The 12,946-nt window shown below is 40.0% G+C and overlaps 1 protein-coding gene across 3 annotated transcripts in view; it reads right to left on the bottom strand.

Annotated features, from left to right (window-relative positions):
• Cped1 (cadherin-like and PC-esterase domain containing 1) overlaps window positions 1-12,946 on the bottom strand; it is a 257,384-nt gene that overhangs the window by 25,781 nt on the left and 218,657 nt on the right. For 2 of the 3 annotated variants that reach the window (XM_005402311.2, XM_005402312.2), the window contains one exon: window positions 8,416-8,552. In XM_005402311.2, coding sequence (XP_005402368.1) covers window positions 8,416-8,552 — 137 coding nt within the window. Of the gene's footprint in view, window positions 1-7,746; window positions 7,875-8,415; window positions 8,553-12,946 lie in introns of all 3 variants that reach the window. The other variant, XR_001230879.1, reaches the window with a different exon arrangement.

The following is a 12,946-nucleotide window of genomic DNA, read 5'->3' as shown; positions in this document are numbered from 1 at the left end:
TTTTTTTGTCTTTTTGAGACAGGGTTTCACTATGCAGTTCGGGCTGGCCTTGAACTCACAGTGATCCTCCTGCCTCAGCCTCCCAAGTGCTGTGATTACAGGCGTGCGCTACCATACCCGGCCTGGAACTTACTTTTTAAAAAAACCTTATTCGAAAGGCTACAATATGGTTTTTAAAATTTTATTTGAAATATCTCAACACCAGTCCTTCTATTAGGTGGGCTAAGGTAAGTAGTATTCCAAATACAGACAAAAATATGTAATTTCTCAAACAAATTTGAAGTTTTCTTCAAAAGAAAATACAGTAGTCCAAGCAGCTCCAGGAAGATACTGGGGGTTGAGAGCATGGAGCTCATTCAGGGACCTGGGACGCCTGCACCGTGACTTCTTACATTACGGCTTCTGAGGGCTGCTGAGCACAGGTGCTCGTGACCGCAGGAGGAAAGCACGGTCTGAGTACTCTGTGCGCCAGCCCTATAGACTGGCACATCAGCGTTCCCACTCTACTGGTCAAAACTCAGGCACACAGCCACATGTCTACCTCTAAGGGACACCGAGAAACAGTGTTAAGCTGCCTGCCAGGAAACAGAGTTGAATCTGACGAGCACTTAGCTAATCTTCACTCATTCTCATACCCTCTTGTCTTCCTAGGGGGAACACTAGATCTTCAAGTTCTGACTTTTTCCCTTGCAAGCTGGCAGAAGTGAAAAGTATATGAAAGACTGGATTTATCATCTATGTGATGCACAAAAGAACTTCTACTCTTAATGTGACAATTAGCTGTGATCTATCAAGTTGAATGGATAAAGAAATGCCTACCGGACTGGTAAAGTGCAGTCTGGGTACGTCTGTGGATAGCTGACGTGGAGGTCCATAAAACGAAAGGGAAAGGCCCAGCCTGGAGAGAGGTGGCAGCAACCAGTAAGTAGGCTTATAGTCCGGGTAGAGAAAAAGGAAAGAAGGAAATGTCCCTGTTTCTGTGTCGTCTCGGTGTCTTCAGCTTTCCCACACAAGCTTGCAGCCCTGACTCCACAGCGAGCTTCCAGGCCTTTGCTCTTCCACCGGTGCTGCAGCCGGGTCCGTCTTGCTCTGTGACTCCCATGTTCTTGTGCTGAGCAGCTCCTGGCCCTCAGGCTCTCCAGCAAGCAGACGGCCACTGTGGTTCTTCGGCTCTCGATACCACGAATGGCCATTGTGGCCTCTCCTGCCTCTGATTCTGAAAGCCTAACTAATAAATTCCTTTGCATAATTACACATATATTTTCTACTGGTTCTGTTCCTCTAGAGAACCCTAACTAATACATTTAGAGAAGCTGGTTCCTGGGGCAGAATAAGTATTCTGTATTAGTGAAGACACAATCAAGACTTTGGGAACTTTTTATTTAAATATACAGTGACATGATTTTCATTCCATTTTATTTCACCGTGAATGTAGTGACCTAATAATGATAATACTTAGACACATGAATATTTTAATCCGTAACTGTGACAGTCAATCCTGTTTGTCACCTTGGCTGGAGTAGGAGCTGCCTGGCAAGCAGCTCAGGGGAGCACAGCCTGGCGCGCCTGCGTGGGTCCCTGGGAGTAGCCTTGTAGAGTGCATGGCTGCCCAGCGCTCTCCTCTCTGGTGCTCTTTCCGATCTGCTCCGCCTTCCTTCTCCGCCACCCCCATCTCCACGTTGCCCCTGCCTTGGAGCCAGCCGCTCTGGACTGAAGCCCGGGGCCAAATTAAACCTGTCCTCCTCTCAGCCTTCCGAAGGATCACTAAAACAATAAGCCTTTGGGGGAGTCACCAAAGTAGCAAGGAAACAGCAAGTCATTGTAAAGAAATGAAAACTGAGGCCTCAGTGGCTCTCAAGGTCAAATCAACAAAGCGCCGAGATACAGAAAACTCTGCAAGCCCATTTTCATCGTCCTGCCCTGCATCCTGCGTAGCTCCTGTCTGCAGTATTTACAGAAGTGGAAGCATTCCTTCGGATCCAGTCAAGTTAGTGTTGCTGCCAACACGGAAGTCAGCCCAGCTAACCGAAGGCTACTGAAACAATGAAGAGGGGTCGGAAAGGGATGCCGCAGGAGCTATTTGTCCACTAATGTGGGTAACGCCTGCTTCCTGAGCAGCCTAACACCGGTATAAAAGAAGAAAATGAAAGTGAGGTGAGGAGTCTCACTTATCACACCTAGTTCAGATTGGCCAGGCCAATATCACACCTATATTTAGAAAACGCTACCATAATTTTAAGGGCCCAAAATTGAGCACGGCTCGGAGAAGGTAAATAACCACTTCTAACTGAGACAAGGGTGGCTCAACTGTAATACAAAATTGAAACTGATCAGAACACTAATGATACTCAGATCATGATGAAAATCTAGCTCAGCAAAGTATCTCTCTGTGAAATGTGATACAGTTGTGCTGTTTTCTAGTCATGTATTTTAATTTAGTTGGCTATAGATGAGCAGCTACATTGCTGCCGGAGGTTAAAAACAAATATAAGAAAGATTTATTGAAAATATTCTCTCACACACATTTTGGCAAAAATGACAAGCAAGCAAGTATATAATATCAGTTAGAATAGTTCTACCTGTTGGAACAAAATCATTTCTCTATATTGTCATCCAGTCTAGATTGTCATTGTATTTCTTGAATGCTGAAGGAGAAAATCATGTAAAAGTCATGATAACAGTGAGGTGCACTTTTTCCCCTTTTATCCACCCCCAGTTTATTATTGAAACTGACAGCAACAATGAATTATGTAACCATAATGGAATTCACATTTAAACACAACATATTATTATAAATTAGCCACACTCCAATAATTTAAACACCTTCAAGTCCAACAGACTACTCAACTTGGAAACATTACTTAAAAATTTAAGTTGTATTTCTTGTTTTAACAGCTGATCTTAAGAAGTTTCCATAAATATTACCTTTTATATTTCCCTTTCTTAATTACCCTTTTCCTTCAGATATTTTATTAGTGATTTAAATTCTGAGCTGTTTTCAAATGACAAAAAAATAAGGGCTTGTTTAATTCAGTTGGGTCAGGCTCTTAAGTTCTATTCAAGTGTAAATTTAATGGGTATACTTCTAAACTGTTGCCTGTGTATTTCACACAGTGTGACTCAAAGTTAAATTCTAATCAATTTTTAGTCATATTGTACTTAGGGTTTATTAAGAGGTAGGTATATACTTAGAGAAATGCACAAAAGTATCATTGATACCAGCTTTGTTTTCTTCTTTAATTGACTTTGCTTGGATAGGACACAGTTATGTATCACAATTATCACACCTAGTATACAGAAACCTGCAAATGATAGTTTAAAAGTCTCCCACACTTAGTTGCCCTCCATACATGCAAGTCTGTCTTTCAGCCCAACATTGCTGACACCAGGACAAGTGACTGAGGTGAAGGAAGTCCCATGCTGCTCACACATCACTGGCTGAGCTGAGGTTCCTGGTCCAAATTACTGGAAACTTGAGCCTCTTTTCAGATCTCAGGGGATTTGTGTCTTCCCTACAGGTGGGTTTATATTTCCAAGTAGAGACTTGGCATGCATTAGTGTAAAACAGTAGGAAAAAGATGGAAATGGTCATAATAACAACATAAGGAAATGGAACTGAGAAATGACTACTTGGAGATTCTAAAGAAAGCAGAATGCTATTTGAGGGCCTAACCTTCTGCAACTCTCAGTGGCCCAGTCAAATGCTATTGCCTTTTAATTTGAGTCTTTGGAGAAAAATAACTCCATTTAACATGTTCCCAAAACCTGAAGTCTGCCAGAATTAGGAGTTAAAGTACTGTTTCTTTGTAGCAGTTTTTGAACTCTTTATGCCAACATGCCAACTCTTCTGGGTTATTGCTGTTAAAAATCTGAGTTTTCCATATTAATTGAAAACTTTCAGGTTGGAAGGCCACGTTCAGGTTAGCATGGCTCCACTTTTGCGTAACCTAAGGAGTGCAAACTAGAGCAGCTGAGTAGATGGCAACCTCTAGTGCCTTCCTCGCCTGTTGGTTCCTGCCCCCTTAATCTGACCCATCAACTCTTCCCTCCACAAGACGGAAGTCAAAGAAAGTACTAGACTTGCATGTAGGATTCACATAGCAAAGGTTCTAATGAAAAATGTACCCTGTTTTTCTAGTTTAGTTAAACTATTTCAAAGTAATGTGGTGCTTAGATGACTTCTAAATCATAAATACTACTCTGCCCAGCACATTCTTCTTGACAACTTTTTCAGACCCTCCAGGTCTGGACCCCAGTTGTGCTTCTGGGTCCTCTCTGCCACTGAAATCATCACACCATACTGAAATGAGCACATCTGTCATCCATCTTCTTCTACAAGAAACTTGGCTTGTGGAAGGATCTTGCTGTGTATTCATGAAAGATTTTTACCTCAATAAACAGTGAATGAATGAACAATGTGACTTTACAAAAATATATATTCAGAACTTAACTTTATTAGGTGACCAGCTGGACTCTGCTCCATGTGGCATGTTAGGGTGATGTGTCAGGCAATTGTAAGAGTTCTGCTATGAGGGAGCAGAGTTAATTTGATGAGCCTAATGAATAAAATAAAATTATTTCATCTGATGGGATTGGAACTGTACCTTAGGCTTCTGATTGCTGATTTGAGGATCTCTCTAATTCACTGCTATGCTGCTGTGCTTACATATGTGCAAAGTGCATTTCTATGTAAAACTGCCAATGTGCTTCTTTTCCGGATTATTTGACATGATATGAAAAGAGGCAAAAATGGAAGCATTTAATGTATTTAAAAAATTTATAATACTGTTCCTATTTTCATAATTACTATGCTTCAATATTTACTTGTCATTGGAATGAGACTAATTCAGCTAATTCTATGAGAACTTCATAGTAATGAAAGATAGGAGGTACAGAATCCCTGCTATATTTTTATTATTCTCACAAATAATGAAAGATGAGAATACCAGGAAAACATTTTTCTCATTTATTCCAATTCAGAAAGGGAGCTTTTATAAAAATGTGATATATCAAAGTTGTAATTATGAAGTCACACAATTATTTCTGTGTTATGAGGCTTATGTGTGGATGCACTTGACTTACCAACTCCTGTGATTCTGCATGTAAAATAGCTTTCTCAAACTACCCCCTTTCTATTTCTCCTGACACTACTTTTAAAATATAGATTGATTTTGGCCAGGGCATTGGTGCATGCTTATAATCTTGCACTTTGGGAAACTCAGGCAGGAGGATTGCAAGTTAGAATCTTGTCTAGGCAACATAGTGAGACCCCTTCTCAAAAATAAAAATGAAATAAAAAGGGATGGGGGTGAAACTCAGTGCAAAAGCCCTAGGTTCAATTCCCATTCCAAGCATTTATATATATATATATATATATATATATATATATATATCCCTAAAATATAATTTTTAGATTAAGAAAACAATGCTTATATATTGCAAAAATGAAAACAATACAGAAATACTGAAAAAGATCTCTTCACACTTTGCTATATTTTGCTGTGGTGCCTGAGTTCGTTTCATGGATCTATGACCGGGCAGTCTCATTGGGCCCTGTGCTTGGTTAATTGTGCCTCTATTTCCTTGGAATTTTAATAATTTTTAACACAAGGTCCTGCATTTTTATTTGGCACCCTACCCTATCTCAATCCCCTCTTGCTATGTATTTACTATTCTGTCTTAGATAGTTCCAGAAATTTTCTGTGCACATAAGCATGTTGGTATACATACATTAGCTTTTGCCTGGTGGGATTGGTCTATTCATAGCCTATCCTTACTTTGCCTCATCAATGTTGTAATTGATATTTTTCCATTAATCAGCTTCTGTCTTCTGAGCATCCATTTGCTTCTTCTCTTAGGCAGTCTCAAAATTGGTATGGTATGATCTTTCTAATTCTGGTTATGACAGTGTTTTACTAAAAGTGGGCAGTACTTCCCTGCTGTGTATAAAATAAATTAGCATCCTGATAAGACCCAGTAGGATCCTTGCCAGTGTACCAGCAAATGTGTTTCTGCGTACACTGGTCTGAAGCAGGCCTCTGGACTAGGGGAGGGATGATGTTAACCCTTACCTGCTGAAGGCACCTAATCTGAGCACAGGTCTTTGTTTCTAAACTTTGCAACAACAGGTAGGAAAAGTGACATTCCCTTCTCATCATTACTTTGCAGAGCTGCCAACACTCGGCTTGAAATTACTGAAGACAGAGCTCTGGACTTAGTGCTGATGTCCTCTCCAGACTCACACCTGGAAGTGTGGTTCCCAGGGTGAGAGGTGCAGTACGGGGACCTTTGGGAGGTAACGCTATTGGGGTAGAGTCGAAAGGCCTTCTTTTTCCATCACATGAGCACACAGCAAGGAGGCTTCTGCCAGAATCCAGGATGAGGGCCCTCGCCAGAACCTGACTGGGACAGAACCCTCAGCCCAGGCTCTTCAGCCCAGAACCATGGCAAATTAAAGCTATTCTTTAAGCATCTCAGTCAAAGACATTTTATTATAGCATCTCCATCTAAGACAGAGAAAACATTTAGCTCTCTGCAAAGTTGATTAATGTATAAAGAGATAGTATTTATTCATTGTGCTACAGATGAAAAAAAAAGATGAGCCTGAGAAACAATACTTGTCATGTCCAAAGCGATGGAATGTAGTGATAAATTTAACATCTACTGCTTTTCAGGTTAACAGACTATGACATCTTCTTGGAATTTTCTTGAATACTCTAAATTCTGAGGTCGGAATGGTATTCTGAGCTTAGAGCCATTTGGCTGGTATGGCACAACCGTTATTGTCATTACTCCTAGCACTGCATGTTTACAATATGGAGATTAGATGGGAAGGATTCTCCAAGTCAGTGGTAAAAAACGCCTGAGTCACAAACACTAACATTTTTATATAATCACCAGTGAATTACTCAATCTCTCTGAACTGCAAATTTGTTAAGTAGAAAACAGATATAATAATATATACCTCACAGGGTTGTGATTAAGAATAAACAAGGTTTTAATTTATACATTTACTCAACAAGTATCAACTGAGTGATTGATTGGTGGATTAAGCTCCCTCTCTAGCACTGAGCTACATTCTCAACCCTATCAATATTTATTAAGTGATAGTGATATATCAAAAGTTGTGCTCAGCAGAGAGTCAAATGCAGTAAGTAGATACAGTAAATCCCTGATTTATGAACAAGTTCCATTCTGGAAGAGCTGCAAAAGTCAGATTTGTTCATAATCTGGCAAAGTGAATCATATACAGTACACCTTTGAAAATTTATAACTCAAATCTTCATAAGTCAGGCACTATGTTCCATGCCCTCATGGGGCTTACAGTCTGGTGGGATTTAAGGTCTAAGAAAACTAGGTTCACAGTTCCTTGTACACAATCAATGCTCAGCTAATGTTGCCAGCAGCAAGAAATAGTTGTATTCTTCCCTTCCTTTTTAACAAGTAACTAATATTGTTGCTTTATCATTAAGTTTATTCTCAACCATGAAAACTGGGGCATATTTATTGAAATCATGAAGAAGACATCTGTCTTCTTGTCCTGCGCCTTAACTCTTACCATTCTTTAATTGCAAGTAGAAAATCGGGCATACATTTTATCCAATGCCTTTTCAAAAATGCATTAATAGAGCTTTGTACAAATCAGCATCTAAAATCAACCTTACTCATGTGTGCGAGATTACACACACTGTGTAGAAAGTGTCCACCCCATAAAAAGTATTTTGAAAATCTAGAAAGATTACTTACTTGATGTTAACCAAGCATCTCAGTCTATGGGCCCATTTTGCATGTCCAAGAGAGAGTTCTGCCGGACTCTACCTAGTCAGACCATGCCTAGCAAGAAGACATGCATGTCCAAGCAATCAGCTTAGAAGCTGCATTAAAGAGAAAATCAGCCTAGTTAGGTCCAGTGAGACCTGCCTCAGAAGGTGAAAAAAGGTCAGCGGGTTAGAGTGAAAAACAATGCCATGCACTTGATAAGCTCTAGGAGTCTCGCATGCAGGAACATTTGATTCCTTGTGCTGAGCTACAGATGTCCGTTTCAACAACAGTGCCTGCTGGAGCTGCAGTTGACAAGGCCAGCTGCTTTGAACTGCCAACTGTTGGTTGACGTGGCAAGCTCCTACCAAGCCATGCTGTGAAATAGCATGGAATTGGGTCAGCGCAGGACACAATATAATATCCCCCATCTGTCAAATACACTGATTTGGAGAAAAATGAACAATTTGAGAGAGAGTTATGAAAGCTCTTCTATCATAACATCTACATCTAATTCAAAAGGACACGTTGCATTCAGTTAGTTTTGCTCTGTGGAGTGAGAGGGCAGAAATCGATCTACTGCATACAACTGTCTGGCTTTTAGGGCTGCAGGTGGCAACAATTTAAACAGCACCCTGGACTGGATCCAGAGCCTACCTTTCTTCCCCTCAAGCACTGCTGGAGCTGAGGCTTCGTCAGGACAAGGTGTTGACAGTTCTGGGGCTGCCAAGTGATTTCTCTCCAATCGCAGGTCCTGTTGTCCGAACAACTCAGGCAAGGCACAATCCACTGACCTGGAAAGGATGGCAGAACCTCCTTTGGTGAAATTATAGTTTGCAAGTAACTTTAGAGTCCGGCATATGGCATGGACTTACAGTGAGACCATCTCTCTTAGACTTGTAGAAACACGAGGGACCAATGCATGGCCTTCTGGCAACCATGCAGAAGAGCAGCAAACCATGATGTCCTGAAATAACACAGCTCGCTCTGCAACCAAGTATGGGACTGGGTCCATAGAACAACATACTTATAAAAACCCTGAGTGATCAGGTACTACTCAATCATTTATTTTTAAACAGGAACTAGCACTTCAATAGGGCCAAAGTACTAGTAGTCAGTAGACCTCAAATGCTTATTAATGTAAGGTATGCTTAGGTTACCAATCGATAATAGATATATTCCCTGCTGGCAAAAGATTTAAACTATAAGATAACTGCTTCAGGATTCTGATAATGCATTATTTTATATTATTCCAGGCTGGTTATTATTCCTTAATTTTACTGATGGTCTTTTTGGTGTGAACTGCTTCAGCTCCTTTGAAGTCTTCATCTATGAGTTGTGTTTTGTGTTCTCACAGGATTAGTGAGAGGATTATGGAACAGTGTATTTAATGGTCCAGCATGATTGTATTTAGTGGTCTCAGCTTGGTGACTAGTAGAGTACAGTTACTCGATTTTGAGTTATAAAGGGAGAACTGTAACACTTTACCCATTCTGAGTCTGGTTTGTGGTGCAGACTGGCAAAATCTCTCATGTGATAGGAATTTCAGTGGGAATAATTTCTATTCTTAAGGCATGAGTATGATACATTTTACAATCAGGGATGTCTGAATTGTATGAGTGTTTGCATTCAGGGAAATAGTTACAAATTTTAAAATATAAAAGAGAAAATAGGTACTGGCTTTTACTGATTGACCACGAAAAGGGAAAAGTGTGGATATTAAGAGAGAGAAATGGGAAGAGAAAACAAAAGGGAAAGGAGATGAGAAAATTATGAATCCCAGGGAAAGGAAGAAATGTACAATATGTCAGGCATGGTGGTGCACACAAGAGGCTGAAGCAGGGGGATCACCGTGAGTTTGAGGCCAGCCTGGGCTACAAAAGCAAGTTCAAGGCCAGTCTGCAATGTATAGCAAGACCCTGTCTCAAAACAGACAAACAAAAAACAAACAAACAAAAATTCCAAAAAGAAAAAACAAAGAAATGTACAAGAGAATCACTTTGGGAGGTATAGTGTCAATTGGAGCAGAAGTATGGGACTAACACTCAAAGTCACACAGACATTTGTTCCTCTTGCCATGAAATCTTTGCTTTGACTTTAAATGTAGTGAGACTTCTGGAAAGCTGGCTTACTTAATACTTGATCAATAAATACTTTCGCACTGTGTCAGGAATGGCCCATGGCACTCCAAGGGAAGCCTGTTTTGATCTCTGAAAACTTGGCCCCAATGGTTCAAACTACTACATATTTATACAATGATAACTTTTTGCATTTCTGTATTGGTTAACAATAGTTTTCATTTATTATGAGTTACAAATACTGCTTGAAATAGTCATCTGTATAACATCTGCAGGATGGGGTTCCTGACATTTTAAATGACACCAGCTCTTAACTAAAATTGTCAAAAAAGAGGGACATAAATTCTATGTTATATATTTAAACACTGAATGAATCAAAGCTGTGATTTCTAAGATAAAGCATGGCATATGTTTTAAGGAATAATGTTCTGAGAAATGAAACTGTTTCTTAAAAGTTATTTTGTGCATGTTATAGCTCTGGGCTTAATGCGAGTTAGATTTTAGCCATTTAAATGAAACAGGTTGGTTGATACAATAGAGAAGAAAGGTCAACTCTGATTAAAGTCATTGTAAAATATAAAATCATGTATGTTAGCAGTAGTTCCTGGCTTTATAATATTATGAAATATAGTGGCTTTTATAAAGAAGAAAAACACATCTATGTGTTCAGTATTAGAAATGTTGAGTTGTCATATTTCCTTGCTAAAAATAAGGTATAAAGAGATCTTTTGTTTGCATACCATAAAACACAATCTGAGCTATTTTTCTTAAAGTGTCATTCAGTGATCATTGTACACATTTCTTCTTTCTCCAAATTAAAAGAATCACTTTTTTCTTAAGCAACAAATTTAATTCTTGGGTTATGTCTTAGTTAAATTATTTCCTAAAAGATAGACATAAACTTAAGAATAAAAAATATATTCATTCAAAATATATTAGGTAATATTATTGAAAAAATATTTTGACATTATTATTTTGCCATGTGAAAAATGGAATTCAGTTTTGTTGAATAAATATAATATTTTGTTAAAATAAGGTTTTTGAGTCAGAATATGTTTGATATACTTGGCTAGACCTATAATTCAATTATTGAAAAAAATATTTTGACATTATTATTTTGCCATGTGAAAAATGGAATTCAGTTTTGTTGAATAAATATAATATTTTGTTAAAATAAGGTTTTTGAGTCAGAATATGTTTGGTTGTGTGAGCTAGAGCTCCTAAATAAACTTCGCTCCAGTGTTGTCTATCCTGGAACCTGTCCTTTCAACAGGAGGAAATCCTGCTCTTAAGGAAATCATCTTGGGCAGCAAACAATCCACCTCTGCAAAGCTGTGCTGATCTCATTCAAAGGAACCTTGTGTCTCTGAGCCATTAGCATTTCCGGTGGAGAGCACGCATTGTGTGATTGTGTCTTGGCTGCTTGCAGTCTTTCATGGAAAGGAAGACTTTTTGGATCATCGTTTTAGTTCGGCAACCATTTTTTAGACATATATTAGACACTGGCAGATAGAGACAATTCATGCCCTGGAGAAACATAGAAACTAGGGACTTCATTAATAAATCTATATTGCCTTGGCATATGAAGACACACACTGCAGTATATATACAGATACTCCTCTATTTATGCTTGTTCTAAAATATGAAAATAAAAATGATTAGATAAAGCGTAAATGCACATATATTTTCATCTTTCTTAGCCTCACTCCTATGGGTTGCCATGTGCTGGTCTCTCCCTTTCCTAGTCTGCATCATTTCATTTTGGAGACCACTGTTAGAGAGGATAGAGAGAGGAGAGAGGAGAGAGGAGAGAGGAGAGACAGAGAGGAGAGAGAGAGGGGAGAGGAGAGAAGAGAAAGGAGAGAAGAGAGGGGAGAGAGAGAGAGAGAGAGAGAAGAGAGAGAGGGAGAGACATTCTGTAAACAGAGGTGAGGACTTCTGTAGAGCTGGGACCAGGCTTTCTCTGGGAACACAGGGGAGAGGCTGGCACTGGGAATCGGGTGAAGAAAGGCCTCCTGGAGAAGACAGCATCAGAAAAAGTGAGGCAAAGATAAGATGGTGACCTGGTGACCTGCAGGCAGGAGAAGAGTGTGGACAAGAACCTGGAGTCCCAGAGCGACATGGTCAGCACGAAGTGAGGCAAAGGGGCCAGGAGGAGATGAACAAGAAAGAAAGGGGCTGGAATAAGACAGCCTTGGATGTTCAGGCTCAAAACCATGGCCTGATGTGAGCAATCAATTTGTAGGGCTTCTCTAAAGCACTGACTGCTACATCAAGCTCATACAATAAGCAAACAAAGGATGTCGTGCTAGAGCAGCACCCCTGGGAAAATCCAGACCCCAAAACACCACACGGCAGAGCCTGAGACAGCGACCACACATTTAAAGGGCAGAACACGCTGCCACTCTTGAGGCATCCCGGTGATGTATCTTGAACTATTGCTGAAGGACTTTTGACTTGATATAATAGGAGGAATAGAATTAAACTGTTTTAGGATCATCATAAATTGTTATGTGAACAAAAAATATTTAGCTGGACACATCAGTGGCTCCTTTGTATGTTAAGAGTATGTGTCTCATTTAGCAAAGAGTCACAAATCACACCACCTGACACAGCATAGCGGGTAAGTCCCTCCCCACACACTGACTGTGATTTATTATTTAGAACACATGTTCAGAAACAGCCATGCCCACGTTTGTTAACTGTGCGTGCCAAATTGCAATTTGCCCTGCCCATTTGGAAAACACATTTCCCCTGCAAGCAACAATGTGAAGTTCATGACAAGGGTAGAAAAGCTCCTGAGGGTTTTGACTTCTGAGATATAGCAAGACCCAGGGTCAGGTGGACCAAGTGGCAACCCAGAAGCTTGGAGAAGATGCTCCTTGCTCTTATTATCATTTTACATTTTTAGCCCAGCTTTGGCTTCAACCCACTGTCTCCGTGGAATGAAGACTCAGGGAGGGGAAAGAGTGCAGAGAGCAGTGACAGCGACGTGCCTTAGCCCAGTCTGCACATGGTGTAGGCAGGCTTTAACCCTATAGTTTGACTTTGTTGGTTTTTTTTTCTGGTATCAGGAATTGAACTCACGACCTTACACTTGCCAAGCAGGC

This window comes from Chinchilla lanigera, unplaced genomic scaffold (assembly GCF_000276665.1).
Source record: "Chinchilla lanigera isolate Chin_1 unplaced genomic scaffold, ChiLan1.0 scaffold00078, whole genome shotgun sequence".
Taxonomy (NCBI): Eukaryota; Metazoa; Chordata; class Mammalia; order Rodentia; family Chinchillidae; genus Chinchilla; species Chinchilla lanigera.
Note: the sequence above shows the minus strand (reverse complement) of the source record. Positions and strands in the feature narration are given on the sequence as shown.